Source organism: Hemiscyllium ocellatum, chromosome 37 (assembly GCF_020745735.1).
Source record: "Hemiscyllium ocellatum isolate sHemOce1 chromosome 37, sHemOce1.pat.X.cur, whole genome shotgun sequence".
NCBI classification, from domain to species: domain Eukaryota; kingdom Metazoa; phylum Chordata; class Chondrichthyes; order Orectolobiformes; family Hemiscylliidae; genus Hemiscyllium; species Hemiscyllium ocellatum.
Genome location: NC_083437.1, coordinates 18,381,383 through 18,395,529, shown reverse-complemented (window position 1 = coordinate 18,395,529; position 14,147 = coordinate 18,381,383). Strand labels below are relative to the sequence as shown.

The following is a 14,147-nucleotide window of genomic DNA, read 5'->3' as shown; positions in this document are numbered from 1 at the left end:
CTGAATGTAATGTCTCGGTGTGCAATGTTCGCCCAACCCAACACATTTCTTCTGATTGCCATCTTTCAGCTGTCAAAGAAATGTGGAGTGCAGTGTACCCTCAGGAGCTCTGATGGAGTGGAATAAAGTCAGGGGAACCTTTTAATGCTGTCTTTTTATGGCACTAACTGCCATAAAAATGGATGAGTGAATAGAAGAGCGGGTGAATGAAGTAATGAGCTGAGCGAGTGAGTGAGGTTGCTAGGTGAATGGATGGGTGAGGTAGGTAGGTAGGTAAGGGAAGTAGGTGGGCATATGGGTGAGGTGATTGGGGAGTGTTTGGATCTGATCAGCAGATGGCTGGTGAGTTCCTGGTTTTCCAGCTCGCTGGGTTGTTGAGAGAAAGCTCAGTGGAGGAATTCAGGGAATTGAGGGGTTAGGGTGGTTGGTGGGAGATTGGAGGGGCATGGATACAGTTAGTTGTGGCGTTACCTGGGTGATTCACTGGGTTTTAACCTAATGCACTTCACCTACACATCTCTGAACACAATGGGCAACTTAATATGGCCAATTCACTTAACACCACGTGGGCTGCACGGTGGCTCAGTGGTTAGCACTGCTGTCTCACAGTGCCAAGGACCCAGGTTCGATTCCAGCCTCGGGAGACTGTCTGTGTGGAGTTTGCACATTCTCCCTATGTCTATGTAGGTTTCCTCTGGGTGCTCTGGTTTCCTCCCACAGTCCAAGGATGTGCAAGTTAGGTAAATACTCATAGTGTTCAGGGATGTGTGGGAGGGGTGCATTAGTCAGGGTAAATGTAGAGTAATAGGGTAGGGGAATGGGTCTGGGTGGGTTACTCTTTGGAGGGTCGTTGTGGACTTGTTGAATCAAATGGCTTGTTTCCACACTGTAGGGATTCGATGATTAACCTGGCTAATATTTCTCAGTTAATTATCCAGGTAAGTCCCCAGATCTCTTCTAAATCTGTAACGTTCTAAATCTGGTTCCATTCACGGAAGGACGTGGGGACCAATGGGATTACCCATCTACCTCCTGTGCAATTCTTAAATACTTTCATGCATGAGGACTTCCACAGAGTTCTGTATGTCTTCAGTCATCTGCCTGGTCTCTGACAATCCAGAAACTGGAAGATCTGGCCTGATGTTTCTGTAGGAGGCCTTTAAGGTAATTACGGGGAAGCGAATGTGAACAGGTCATGAAGGAGAAGAATCTTCCAGAGTCTGGCCCTGAGGACCTGGAAGCAGAGTCATAAGCAATGTACTGACTTAGTGCAGGTGGTCAAGGTCAGGGAAAAGATCCTCACATGCCATTTCTGCCCATCACCACCACCATCACACACTGTTCAATGCACCACAGCCCATCAGAGTTGGGATTCATGTGTGTACCAATGCTGCTAGCCTGGTATTCACCTTGTATTGCTTCTACATACATCTTCAGCTACTGCAAGCACATCACCCAAACATACTGCACTGAAAACACTGGCAACATTCCATATATCCTACAGGAAAAGGCAGATCAAAACAGAGGAGAGCAGAATTGTCAGGGTCAGGCACGTCTGTGGAGATGGTCCTTTCTATCATGGAAATGATACAAAAGACCATCTCCAACATCACAGAGAACATTCAAAATGAGGGTGTGTTTCTTTCTTAAGCTCCTTCTCAAACCCACCTCATGTGCCCCCTGTTCTCTGAAAAAGGGGCTGATGTTGTAATAAGAACTTTCTTGTTTTTCCTCCCACCCTTCCTCCTTCACTCCAACACTCTGCTTCTTCAGTTATCTGTCAATATCCGCAAAGTGTGTTGAGGCTGGCTCGGGCAACCTCAGGGGGTATACATTTCTCAGATGTGGGGTCCTGCAAGGTGGTAGGGAACAATACAAGTTGTGCTTCCTGCGGAAGGCAAATGGAAGGAGGGGGATACACATGTCGGACAGAATTTGTGAAGTTCAGGAGCTAAAAGCTTCCAGCAGCAGTATTGGGACAAACTGGAAGGTGTACAATGACAGATCAAAGTTAATAATCACACAACACCAGGTTACAGTCCAATGGGTTTATCTGGAAACACGAGCTTTCGAAGCGTTGCTCCTTCATCAGGTGGTTGTGGAGCAGGACCATAACACACAGCGAGAGACAGAGAGACAGATAGACAGTGACAGAGAGAAGATTTTTATTTGTCATTTCTACCATATACAACTGAGACAGTAAAAACGAGTCAGCGTTCCTCCAGGATCGAGGGTGCTACATGGACAGCACAAACTACACACTTATACACAGCATAAAGTGCATAAGAACTGCAAAACACACAAGTTCCTGTGTAACAGAAGAATGATGAATAATAGACATTTTTCCAGCAGCAATTTGAAGTCGTGCAAAGAATTTCAGTTGGGAAAGAGTCCAATCATACTGTGTTGAGGAACCTGATGGCTTGGGGGAAGAAACTGTTGCACGGTCTGACTGTGAGAGACTGAATGCATAGTGAAAGGTTACAGTGCCATGTGGCTGAAATATACTAAATAAACTTAGATTAAGTTTAATATATTTCAGCTGCATGACACTGTAACCTTTTACGATAAATTCTGTGTCTTATTGTCCTGCTTCACAACCACCTATTGATGGAACAGTGCTTCGAAAATAGTGTCTCCGAATAAATTGTTGGTCTATAACCTGGTGGTGTGTGAATTTTAACTTTGTCCACCCCAGTCCAACACTGGCTCCTCCAAATAATGACAGATCAGATCTTAAGGAGGATTTACCAGCATTCTGTTGAATCATGCTGGAAACAGTGGCAGATCCCTGGTGTTTAATTTAATCCTGATTGACTGGTGTTTAGTTTGAATTCCTACTTTCCTGCCATAAGTACAATATCGCGGAATTAATTACTTTTCTATTCTATTCTTTACGTCTTGACAACTCTTGAAGAGACATATTAAACTTTTGGCTCCTTCGCCTCCATCTGCAGCACTGGCCATCCACGTTTATCTCCTCATTGCCAGCTTTTACCTTTGGAGAATAGTTAGGTCCAGTTATACTTTTCAGGCCATGCAGAGAGGTACAGTTCACCGAAGCAACAGGAGTGCCTTTTTAAGGCCATTTTCATGAAAGCGAGAGAGACTCCAACTTAGCATTAGTTTGATATCTTTCCCACACTTAGTATTTTCAAATGCAATGAGAATATTGAGTTTGGTCTGAAAACACACTACTTGCCACTCTGTCAGCTATTTCATTTGACCAAATGTGCTCTTTAACCTGTTCTTTTTTACCCCTGTAATGATAGGTGCGCCAATGCACTTCATTGAAAACTTTACTTTCATGAGGATTTTCAACCTTATTCACTGTTTTTGTAATGGCTGGTGTTAGACACAGATAAATGTACGGTTACAAATAGTTGTTTAGTTGGTCTGCTACTATGTTACACCAACAACTACTCATTTCGAAAAAGCACCCTTAATGTGGCAACATCTTCCCAGGAGCTTCACAGTTGGTGGGCAGATATGACTGGGAGTATTGCTGTTACTGTGAGATTGCACTGATGCTCAAGAACAATTCACCTTTTAGCATTTACTTCAGAGTTTGTCAGCAAAGAGAGAATACATGTTACCTGGAATCCCATTATGACGATTTTGACAGTGTCACCGACTTGAACACGTGATGGGATCACATCAATCCGTGGACCTCTGGGTGCGGCTGTACAGACAAAAACCAAAGTTAATTCTTTAGCCTTAGCTGCAGTGTTCCTCATTCTGGTAGGATGACCCATTCCTGGAGGGTGGGAGGGACTGATTCTGGGTGCACTGACCACTAAGTCTGATGTTCTGAGCAGTAAACACTGGCCCCAGGAGCAAATCTGTCATCTTGTGTTTGTGCACATTCAGTTTTAAACTCAAAACCAGCCCACAGAGTTGCTGCGAGTGAAAACACCCAGTGACATTGAATAGTAAGGGCTTCTGGGACCAAAAGTTCACCTCCTTAACTAATAAACTTAAGAATGAAAGACTGAGGGCAAAAAAACAAACTAGAATAAAATCAACTGCAGAAAGAAAAATGAAGAATCAAGGAAAGAGGAAATTAAAAGAGGAAAAAAGAGACAGCAAGAAAAAAAAAGCTATATTTAAAATTTGAACCTCTTAAAAATCCTCTACGGCAATTCAATACTTGAATACAATTAGACCTCAATTGTTCCCTTTCTGGGCAAAAATGATTGATTGACAAGCATTAATAACAATTACATCTTCAAAAGGGTGCTTATCCTGTCAGTTATAGAACATAGAACATAGAAAAATACAGCGCAGTACAGGCCCTTCGGCCCTCGATGTTGCGCCGACCAAAGTCTACCTAACCTACACTAGCCCAATAACCTCCATATGCTTATCCAATGCCCGCTTAAATGACCATAAAGAGGGAGAGTTCACCACTGCTACTGGCAGGGCATTCCATGAACTCACAACCCGCTGAGTAAAGAATCTACCCCTAACATCTGTCCTATACCTACCACCCCTTAATTTAAAGCTGTGTCCCCTAGTAACAGCTGACTCCATTAACAGAAAAAGGTTCTCAGTGTCTACCCTATCTAAACCCCTAATCATCTTGTACACCTCTATCAAATCTCCCCTAAACCTTCTTTTCTCCAATGAGAACAGCCCCAAGTGCCTCAGCCTTTCCTCAGTTGTGGGATCTAACTTCCCATGGCGAGTTTAATAGACAATTAATGTACAAACTCATTTAATGTAGCAAATCCAGTACAACAACAGGGAGGTTAAGGTGTCTTTTCCTGGAAGCTAACAGTGCAGCACAAAAATCATCCAGCAACTTGTGGCAATTTATGGATATCTGTTCATTCAATCATAAACTGATTTGCACATTAATAAGATGAATTGTTCAGATGTCTATTATTTTTTAAGCAAATTCTAATAATTTGTGGCTGATAACTCAGATTGGATTGGAATAACCCATGGCTTGAAAACATTCACGCACTTAAAAGGGAAACACTGGTGGCAGAGGAATGAAGAGTTTGTGTCCAATTACCGTCAAACCCACTGGAAGAAACTTGGGAGGTATGTAAATTCCTCCCACCCTGTCTCCTTCATATTAGACTGCAAATTCAGCTTGCATAGAAGTCCCATCAAATTGCAACCATTCTCAAGGCTTGTTGGAGATACCACTGACAGCCTGGTCTTATTTGCAGATTTCATTTTAACTACACAAATAATTGCAAGATGCTTGCATTGCTGACTGCGCAGATTGGGACTACCCTGAACATAATGATCTTAAAATTTTAGCTGCACAGAAATCATTAAGACCAGGGAGAAAGCAATTGGAATACCAACCAATTAAAAGTGATGTGCGTGTTATTTTGGAGTAGAATTATTGTGTCAGTCACACAGTCTTAGTTAACATTGTTTTTCCTTTGCCACTCAAATTTCATTCTAGCACCTCTGGTATCCCGGCATCAACAGAAAGGAAGATTGAAGGAAAAGATAGAATGTTCTTATTGCATGCATCAGTGCATGAAGACCTAGTTTCCTTTGTTCCACTGCTTAGTCAGCTAACGAAGTCAGCTCCTAGATTCTGCATCAATGTAAATCCAATAGAAATACATCCTCTTTCAGGACAGGGGAAGCGGTTTTAGTCCTGAAAATATGGTGGTGCAGCGTTGAGAACACTCATTTGTGGAAAATGGAAGTCTCATTACTGAAGGAGATCAATCTGTCCCGCTTAATGTAAAAACAGAGTGTGATGAATAGTCATTAATCTTCTAAAGCTGGAAGGTGAAGTTTGGCCAGATGTAAAAGTATGATAAAGACTGATTTAAATAAAAAATGTTAACATAAATAGAGAGCCTGTGAAGTAAAGGTTAGTTTAAAATGTAAAAACTCAAATTACCTAAAACCAACCAAAAGGAAGGTTTGCTCAACTTGTCACAACTCAGTAGTAAACAGTCTCAGGAGTTAATTCCACCTGTAGCCGCATGGTTCCCATCTGTTCCATTCCTAATGGAACCAAATGGATAGTACTTGAGACCGATGTGACAACTTCCAATGACCATGTGGAGCATTTGGATGTCAAATTAAATGCTTTGCTCCAATTTGTGTGGTGTGAATAACAGGCACCCAAGAGAACAGCAAACAGTTGAGGGAATGAGCAGTTTGTTGTGCAGCCAACTCTGGTTGCAGGTTCGTTCTGAGGCCGCGGTTGCCCGGCACAACATCAGTGAAGTCAGGTCTCAATGGGGCTCTGCAACACCATGAGCAGAAGGTGACCTTTTGACAGGTGTCACAGACGCTTCCTCATGACAAGAAGCTATTTTCGAAGCCCTTCGGGAACCTTGTTGACAGCCTGAGCCAGAAAGCCTGTCCAGGACCTGCATTCTGGGCAGTTTTGTAAAGTTTAAAGGAGGCTTTGCCAAGACGTTGAAGTGACTCACGGCAGGCTGTGCCAGGAGCAGATGGTGCTCATCCCTTTGATCAAACACAACTCTGCAAACACCAGAAGATTTGCCTTTTTTTTGTGTGTGTTTTTATTTGGAAAATGCACAGAATTATTGCAAGTAGAGAATATTTGTGTGGATGATTGTATTACTACAGAACAGTGTGGGCCCATGAGGTTGCTGTCATTTTGTGAGCTGTGACAACTCTGTTTGTTCTTTGCAGATTGCCTGCTCTGTCCAGGTCTCCAATAACTTAGATTTCCCAACTCCACATCTTTCTGTAGTAACTATATGGCTAAATGTCCAATGGACAATAGAGACTGTATGGCAGTGGTCACTGTGGTCTTACAGATTAGTTAATGACATCCTTGTAACTCAGCGTTTCGATATCTAGAGCTTCCATGTGAGTGCACTAATCACTTGTGGGAAACCAGTTAGCTGAGGTCAGGAAAGGTCAGGAATTGGAATAGTGGTATTCAAGTGCCACAATTTCAAAAATAAAATGCATGGTTTCCTTTATTTCTGATCAACATATGTCTCTTGAGAACTCATTGCTATTTCCAGAATAAAATAAACAAACAACTGAGGATGCTGGGAATCAGAAACAAAAACAGAAATTGCCGGAATAATTCGGCAGGTTTTGGCAGCATCTCTGGAGAGAAATCAGAGTTCACGTTTCAGGTCCAGTCACCCTTCTTCAAAACAAAGTAAGATTATAGTAAGAAGCTATAAAAGCATTCCTTGTGCTCTTATTAGAATCACCAAGCATATCTGCGTCACCCTTCTGGACTGCATGCCCAACCACTTTCCCTCAGTAAGATTGTCAACTTATGCAGGAGTGTGCTTCTTTTCTCAATAAGAACTGGATTTAGATTCATCTTCCAGCTCTTCCACAGCTCTCCCAAGTCCACCAACAAACAAAGCACACTTCCACCATCCCTCTGGTGAATTTGTGTCTGAATGTCAATGTGCAGAAACCACACTCCATGACTGAACAATATGCAACCTACTCACCATACAAAGATGTGTTCTCATGTTGAGCATTCCCTCTATGTAAACAAGCACTTCACACAGAGGCTACTGAGGCTCAGAAACTTACCCAGGGAAGACCTTGCTGCTTGTCACTGGGGGAGAATGCCATTGACGTTGATGGTAGAAGTGTATTGTCAGCAATATCTGTTAGCTTTGCATTCTTAGTTCAAATCCCACCTCAACAAACACTACTCTCTCTATTCACCTGCCCAACATGTTCTCTGTAACTAGCTGCCGTGGGAACACACACTGGGGTCTGTGAAACCCAATGGGCAGAGGAGGGACAGACCAGACAGAAAGGAGGAGGCTATACCTTTCTCTGGAAAAGCAAGGCCGACAAACACCACCATATCCATGAAGTCAGCTTCACTGTCAAACAAGAACTGGTTGACCAACTCCAAGACTCTCCCTATGGAATAAGGGAACACCTCATGACATTCGACCTTACCCTTGTTTGAGCTCAGTATGTCACGGTATTCAGTGTATGTACACCGACACTTGATGCAGCAGCTGGGAAAATTCTACCCTAGCCTTGACCAATCTCTCGCTCAGCTCCCTGAAGCAGACAAACTAATCGCCTTCAGCGACTTCAATGCCAGACTTGGCAAAAGTGCAGACCTCTGGGATGATGTAATTGGGAAAGGGGGAGGGAGGGTAACAAAACTCCAATGGCACTCTTCTCCTGACCAAATGCTGCAGACACAACCTCCTCACCACCACCGCACTGTTCCACCAACGGGACAAATACAAGACACCAATACAAAGCACCCATGCCCCCAACACTGGCATATCCTTGACTACGTCATCACCAGAGCAAGGGACGGAAAGATGTGAGAATTACCTGCACCTTGGGACAGAAGCCGCTGGCTGCTGGACACACCGTCACCTGATCAGAGCCAAGATCGGCATGGTGGGTGGCATGGTGGTTAGCACTGCTGCCTCAGAGCACAAGAGACCCGGGTTCAATTCCCGCCTCAGGCGACTGACTGTGTGGAGTTTGCACATTCTCTCCGTGTCTGCGTGGGTTTCCTCCGGGTGCTCCGGTTTCCTCCCACAGTCCAAAGATGTGCGGTGTCAGGTGAATTGGCCATGCTAAATTGCCCGTAGTGTTAGGTAAGGAGTAAATGTAGGGGTATGGGTGGGTTGCGCTTCGGCGGGTCGGTGTGGACTTGTTGGGCCGAAGGGCCTGTTTCCACACTGTAAGTAATCTAATCTAAAGATTGACATAAATACAGCCCCTCCACAGCAGAGAGACAGAAGCAGTGCTGCAAGAAGGTCAGCACTGAGGCACTCAAAGACCCGGAAAAGAGAGCCTCATACAACCAGCTCCTCTCCACGAACCTAGCGACCCTTAGCAACACCGAGTTACAGGATCCCAAAAGCCTATGGCCCATCCTCAAGGCTGCCATCACCAATGCCTGCAACAACTCAGTCGGTCACTTACCCAGAAAACACCAAGTCTGGTTTGACCAGAATAGTCAGGAGATCCAAGAACTGATAAACCAGGAGCACATGACATTTCTGAGGAGAAAACATTAACTGTACTCGGAAGAGAAAAGGCAGACCTACAGGTGACTGAAGGCTGATGTCCAACAACAAATTGGTGACATAAAGAACAGGTGGTGGGTGGGGAAAGTACTGAAGGCCCAACGAATGGCTGAAAACCATGATGTGCAGGGTTTCTTCTGGGCTGTGAAGACCATTTACAGACCAAGGCCCCAGCCCACTGCTGGCCAATGGCAGAGTGACTCTCATCAAAGATAAAGAAGTCATAAACCGGCTCTGGGGGAGCACTTCAGAGACCGCCTCAACTAGGGCTCAGTTGTCGATCTAAGCATTCCTGATCACATCCCACAGCACGTTACACTCCACGGCCTCAGCAACCCCCCAGCCCTGCACGAAACAGAGAAGGCCATCCTTCTCTGTTCAAAACAACAACAAGGCCACTGGGGCAGATGGTATCCCCGCTGAGGCACAGAAATGCGGAGGCACAGAGCTCCCAGTGCAGCTACATGTCCCTGTCTGCCTTATCTGGAAGCAGGAGAGCATCCCCGGAGAACTTCAAGATGTCACAGTCGTGAACACTTTCAAAGAAGGGAACAAGTCCGACTGTGGTAACTACCTGTTGTCGATCGTTGGAAAAGTCAACGCCATGGTCCTCCTCAACGGTCTCCTCTGTGTGGCTGAAGAACTGCTCCTGAAATCATAGTGAGGCTTTTGGCCATTGAGGGGCACAACATACATGGTTTTTCACCACGTGACTGCTGCAGGAGAAATGCAGAGAACAGAACCTCCTCCTGTACACGACCACCTTTGACCTTACAAAGGCCTTTGACATCATCAACCAGTAAGCATTATGGACCGCCTTCTCCGCTTTGGCTAATCCAGGAACTTTGTCACCACCCTTCGCTCCTCGATGACATCGAAGTCGTGCTAATGATAAATATCTCTCCGACTGACCCATTTCCCATTCAGACTGGTGTCAAGCAGGGCTGTGTCACTGCCCCAATACTGTTCTCGATCTACCTTGCTGCAGTGCTTCACCTCACCGCTGACTAGCTCCCTGCTGGAGAGGAGCTAACCTACGGACCCTACAGATTCTCACTCTGCAGCCTTCAAAGTCAGCCTGACCAGTGCTGTCAAGCTGCAGTATGTACGTGAAAATGCAAAGGATGACCTTCAGCCCATTTTCTACATCTTTTTGGAGGCATAAGAGAGCATGGGTCTCACTCTAAACATCTGAAAGACAAAGGTTCTTCAATCTGGCTTGTGGAGCAAACCCCCCAATCATCAAGGTCCATGGGGAGGCCGTAGAGAGCATTGACCGCTCCCAATACCTCATGAGTGTCCTATTGGCCAAAGCAGCTATTGATGATGAGATCCAGGACTTCCTCCAGTGAATTACCTCAGGATTCGGTGCCTGAGGAAAAGGGGGTTCGAGGACAACAGGATCAGATCTGACACTAAGCTCATGGTATATAGAGCTGTGGTGGACTGTCTACTGCAGACACCTCAAGGCGTTGGAACAGTCCCACCAGCGCTGCCTGTGCGTGATCCTGAGAATCTACTGGGAAATCAGAAGCAGGAACACCAGTGTCCTCGACCAGGCCAACATCCCCAGCACCAAGGCACTGAACCTCTCCTTGATCGGCTGCGATGGGCTGGGCGCATTGTCTCCACGACCAACACGAGACTCCCTGAGCAGGTGCTCTACTCCCCAGCTCCGAAATGGCAGGTGAGCCGCAGGTAGGACAGAGGAAGTGCTTCAGGGACACCCTCAAGGCCCCACTGAGGGAGTGCAGCATTCCCACAGACAGCTCGGAATCACTGGCCCAAGCCCATCCAAAATGGAGGAGGAGTATCTGGGAAGGCACAGGCTCCTTGAGACATGCCGTCAGGTAAAAGTGGAAGCCAGGCAGAAATAGCAAAAGAAACACCATGCCACCCACCCCTTCCCATAATCACCTTGTGCCCCAAGTGTGGCAGAGTCTGCGGAAGCCCCATCAGCCACCTACGGACTCACCCTGAGAGTGGAAGAAAGCCATCCTCATCTGTGAGGGACCACCAATGATGATTGTGATGATCAGATTGATTCTGGGGAAGGCAGAATTGATGTATGAGGAGAGATTGACGAGGTTAGAATTGCTTTTTCTGGAGTTCAGACGAGTGAGGAGGGGAATCTGATAGAGACTTATAAAATTCCACAGGAGTAGACAGGATAGGTGCAGGGAGGATGTTCCCAATGGTGGGTGCATCCGGAACCAGGCATCACAGTCTGAGGATTCAGGGTGGACCATTTAAGATGGAGATGAGGAGACATTTCTTCAATCAAAGAATGGTGAGCCTGTGGAATTCATTCCCAAAGTAAGTAACTGATGCCAAAACACTGAATGTATTCAAGAGGTGGCTAGATTGGGGGCGAATGGGATCAAAGGTTATGGGGAGAAAGCAGGATTAGGCTGTTGAGTTGGACAATCAGCCATGATCGTGATGAATGGCAGAGCAGTCCCAAAGGGCCGAATGGCCTCCTCCTGCTGCTATCTTCTATGTTTCTATCTCTCCTATTGCCTGTCTGTGCTGCTCATGTGGCCACTGAGACCAAATGCTGTGCCGACATTACCTACTGGGCCATTTCCCCATTATTAAGAACCTCTGTCACAATCACAAAGCTGTTTCCTTATTCAGTGCTCACTGATTCAGAGTTCCCATGGTGAGGTGAGTAGGGGGTCGTCACAATAATTTATTTATGTAAATGATCGTCAGTTGCTACAAACAGAGGTTACGTTAGTTCAGAATGAAACCTGGTCCCTATCATGTATTTTAAATTGGCCAGACCCCGAAGAGCATTGCTACTTTCCTGATGTTTTCTTTGCAAAATGCCTTTTAAGCAGGCACCTTAATGTAAGATGAGAACCTCAGAGAGAAAGAGAGAGAGAGTGTGAGAGAGAGAGAGGGGAGATAGAGTTATGTATAATTCATGAGGGTCAGAGATGGCATTCTCAGGCAGAGCTACCAACGTAGAACTCTTTGCTCTATCATACAGACAAAGTGGATGGGTTGAAGAGTTAATGGAACGCTTTTACTCTACTCCTTATTTGCATTTTGCCCGACTGGCTCATGCCAGAAGCGGGCGAATTAATGGGATCTTGTTATATTTTCCTTATCTGCCAAGGCCGATGTATTATTTATGAGCTACAGAGACCACATTGTCATGCAACCCAGCTGACTGAAACATTTGAAAGCACAAAAACATGACTTGGTTTCAAAATAATTGCAAACCCCTCCTCTCCCTTCCATACTGCTTCAGCCCCCTTTTTTTTTGTCGGCAAACTTTATTCGAAAGACAAAGAAAACATTTTATTTTCCATTTCAGTCTAGTCCAACTCTTGGGTGTACCTTGTGCACAGTTGGCATAGAAACACCCGAAGACTAGCATCTTACTTCAGGAGCAATAAAATGTGAGGTTAAGGGTGAAGGGTATGCAGCTCAATTGTATATAATCCTCAAATGTTCAACAGAAGTGCTTTTCTGCTTGCTAAACCTCCTTATTTTCTTGTTTTTCTGACAGTGAGTGTGAAATGTGATGCTTCCTTTACCACTGTTGCTCCTTCTGCCCTGTACTGTTTTCTGATGGCATTACTAACTTGTGTAAACAGGAGCAGAGGATTGTTCTCAAAACATTAATTCTGCTTCACACTCCACAGATGCTGCCAGACCTGCTGAATTTCTGCAACATTTTATGTGAATTATCTCCTTATTTTGCAACGTCGGATAAAACACATCCAAAGATCATGCAACTGTGCAGGACAGTCAAGTATGTGAAGGAAAGCTATTCGGTCCAACTAATGGGCTCCTTTTCAATTGACCTCAATATTCACGGTGCAGCCAAAGCAGAAAAGTACGCTCGAAAACACTTCCCTACTAACGATGTTAAAAACCTCCGTAAGGTGGCACGGTGGTTAGCACTGCTGCCTCACAGCATCAGGGACCCAGGTTCAATTCCCGCCTGTCTGTGTGGAGTTTGCACATTGTCCCCATGGGTTTCCCCCGGGTGCTCCGGTTTCCTCCCACAGTCCAAAGATGTGCAGGTTGGGTGAATTGGCCGTGCTAAATTGCCCATAATGTTAGGTGCATTAGTCAGAGGGAAATGGGACTGGGTGAGTTACTCTTCGGAGGGTCGGTGTGGACTTGTTAAGCCAAAGGGCCTGTTTCCACACTGTAGGGAATCTAATCTAATCTAAAAAAAGTTTTAAGAAGGCCATGTAATAGACCAGATCTGGACACAGTACTCCAGAAGGGGCCTCACCAATGTCCTGTACAACTCAACATAACATCCCAACTCCTATACTCAAATGTCTTAACAAGGCAAGTGTGCTAAACTCCTTCTGAAATGACTTTGCAAAAATTGGAATCCATTCTGTTTTTGAATCTGGATTGGTAATTAATGTTTACATGTGTGTAGCATGTTGTTAGAATGTGACTAGCATCAGGTCCGCATTGATCGGTCTTTTATTGGAACATATTTGGCGTGTAGCAGTGACGACGGCATTGTTGATCTGTGGCATTTTGTGTTGGTGGAAGGTGATTGCTATGTTAACATGTGATTAGTTGTTAATCCACTGAAGAGTGATATGTGTCAGTCAACTGTATCCTTTGACTGGTTCCCTCAGAGAGGACTTTGTGATGTCCTAAAAAAAAAGACAATTCAAAACTTGAACAGAATTCAAGCCAGCTTTGTAAGTCCATTAAATGTACGTTGTTGTATTTAATTGATATTTGTCTGAATCACTGCAGCTTATACAAAAGCAGAAAGGGAACTAAATGTATTTTGAGATCACTTGACAGTGACTGCGTGGGGTCCGGCATCACGGCCTTTTCTAGCGGTGTGTACAGCAAACAGTGCTGGAACCTGTGATTATAAACTGATGTGGTTCAGCTTACACAGACAGCAGGGGTAGTGACAACCCCAATTAACTTATCTAAGGAGGCCTAACTTCATTTGTAGGAACCAAAATCAGAGCCTCCTGCAGTCAGGGAAAAAGATGTTTCATTCTGAGCAGCTTTTAGCAATATCTGGAATGCATGGATCCAAGATGCTGGTTCATAGGAATCCACAATGCCTTTGGAAAATTAGTGGAAGCTTCAAAGATTTGTTTTAATGTTGTGGTTTTTGATCATCAAAACAACAAAATA

The 14,147-nt window shown here is 44.9% G+C and overlaps 1 protein-coding gene across 2 annotated transcripts in view; it reads right to left on the bottom strand.

Moving 5' to 3' along the window:
• Window positions 1-14,147, bottom strand: part of igsf21a (immunoglobin superfamily, member 21a) — a 357,193-nt gene that overhangs the window by 13,343 nt on the left and 329,703 nt on the right. For both annotated transcript variants that reach the window (XM_060852044.1, XM_060852045.1), the window contains exon 7: window positions 3,597-3,682. In XM_060852044.1, coding sequence (XP_060708027.1) covers window positions 3,597-3,682 — 86 coding nt within the window. The remainder of the gene's footprint in view (window positions 1-3,596; window positions 3,683-14,147) is intronic.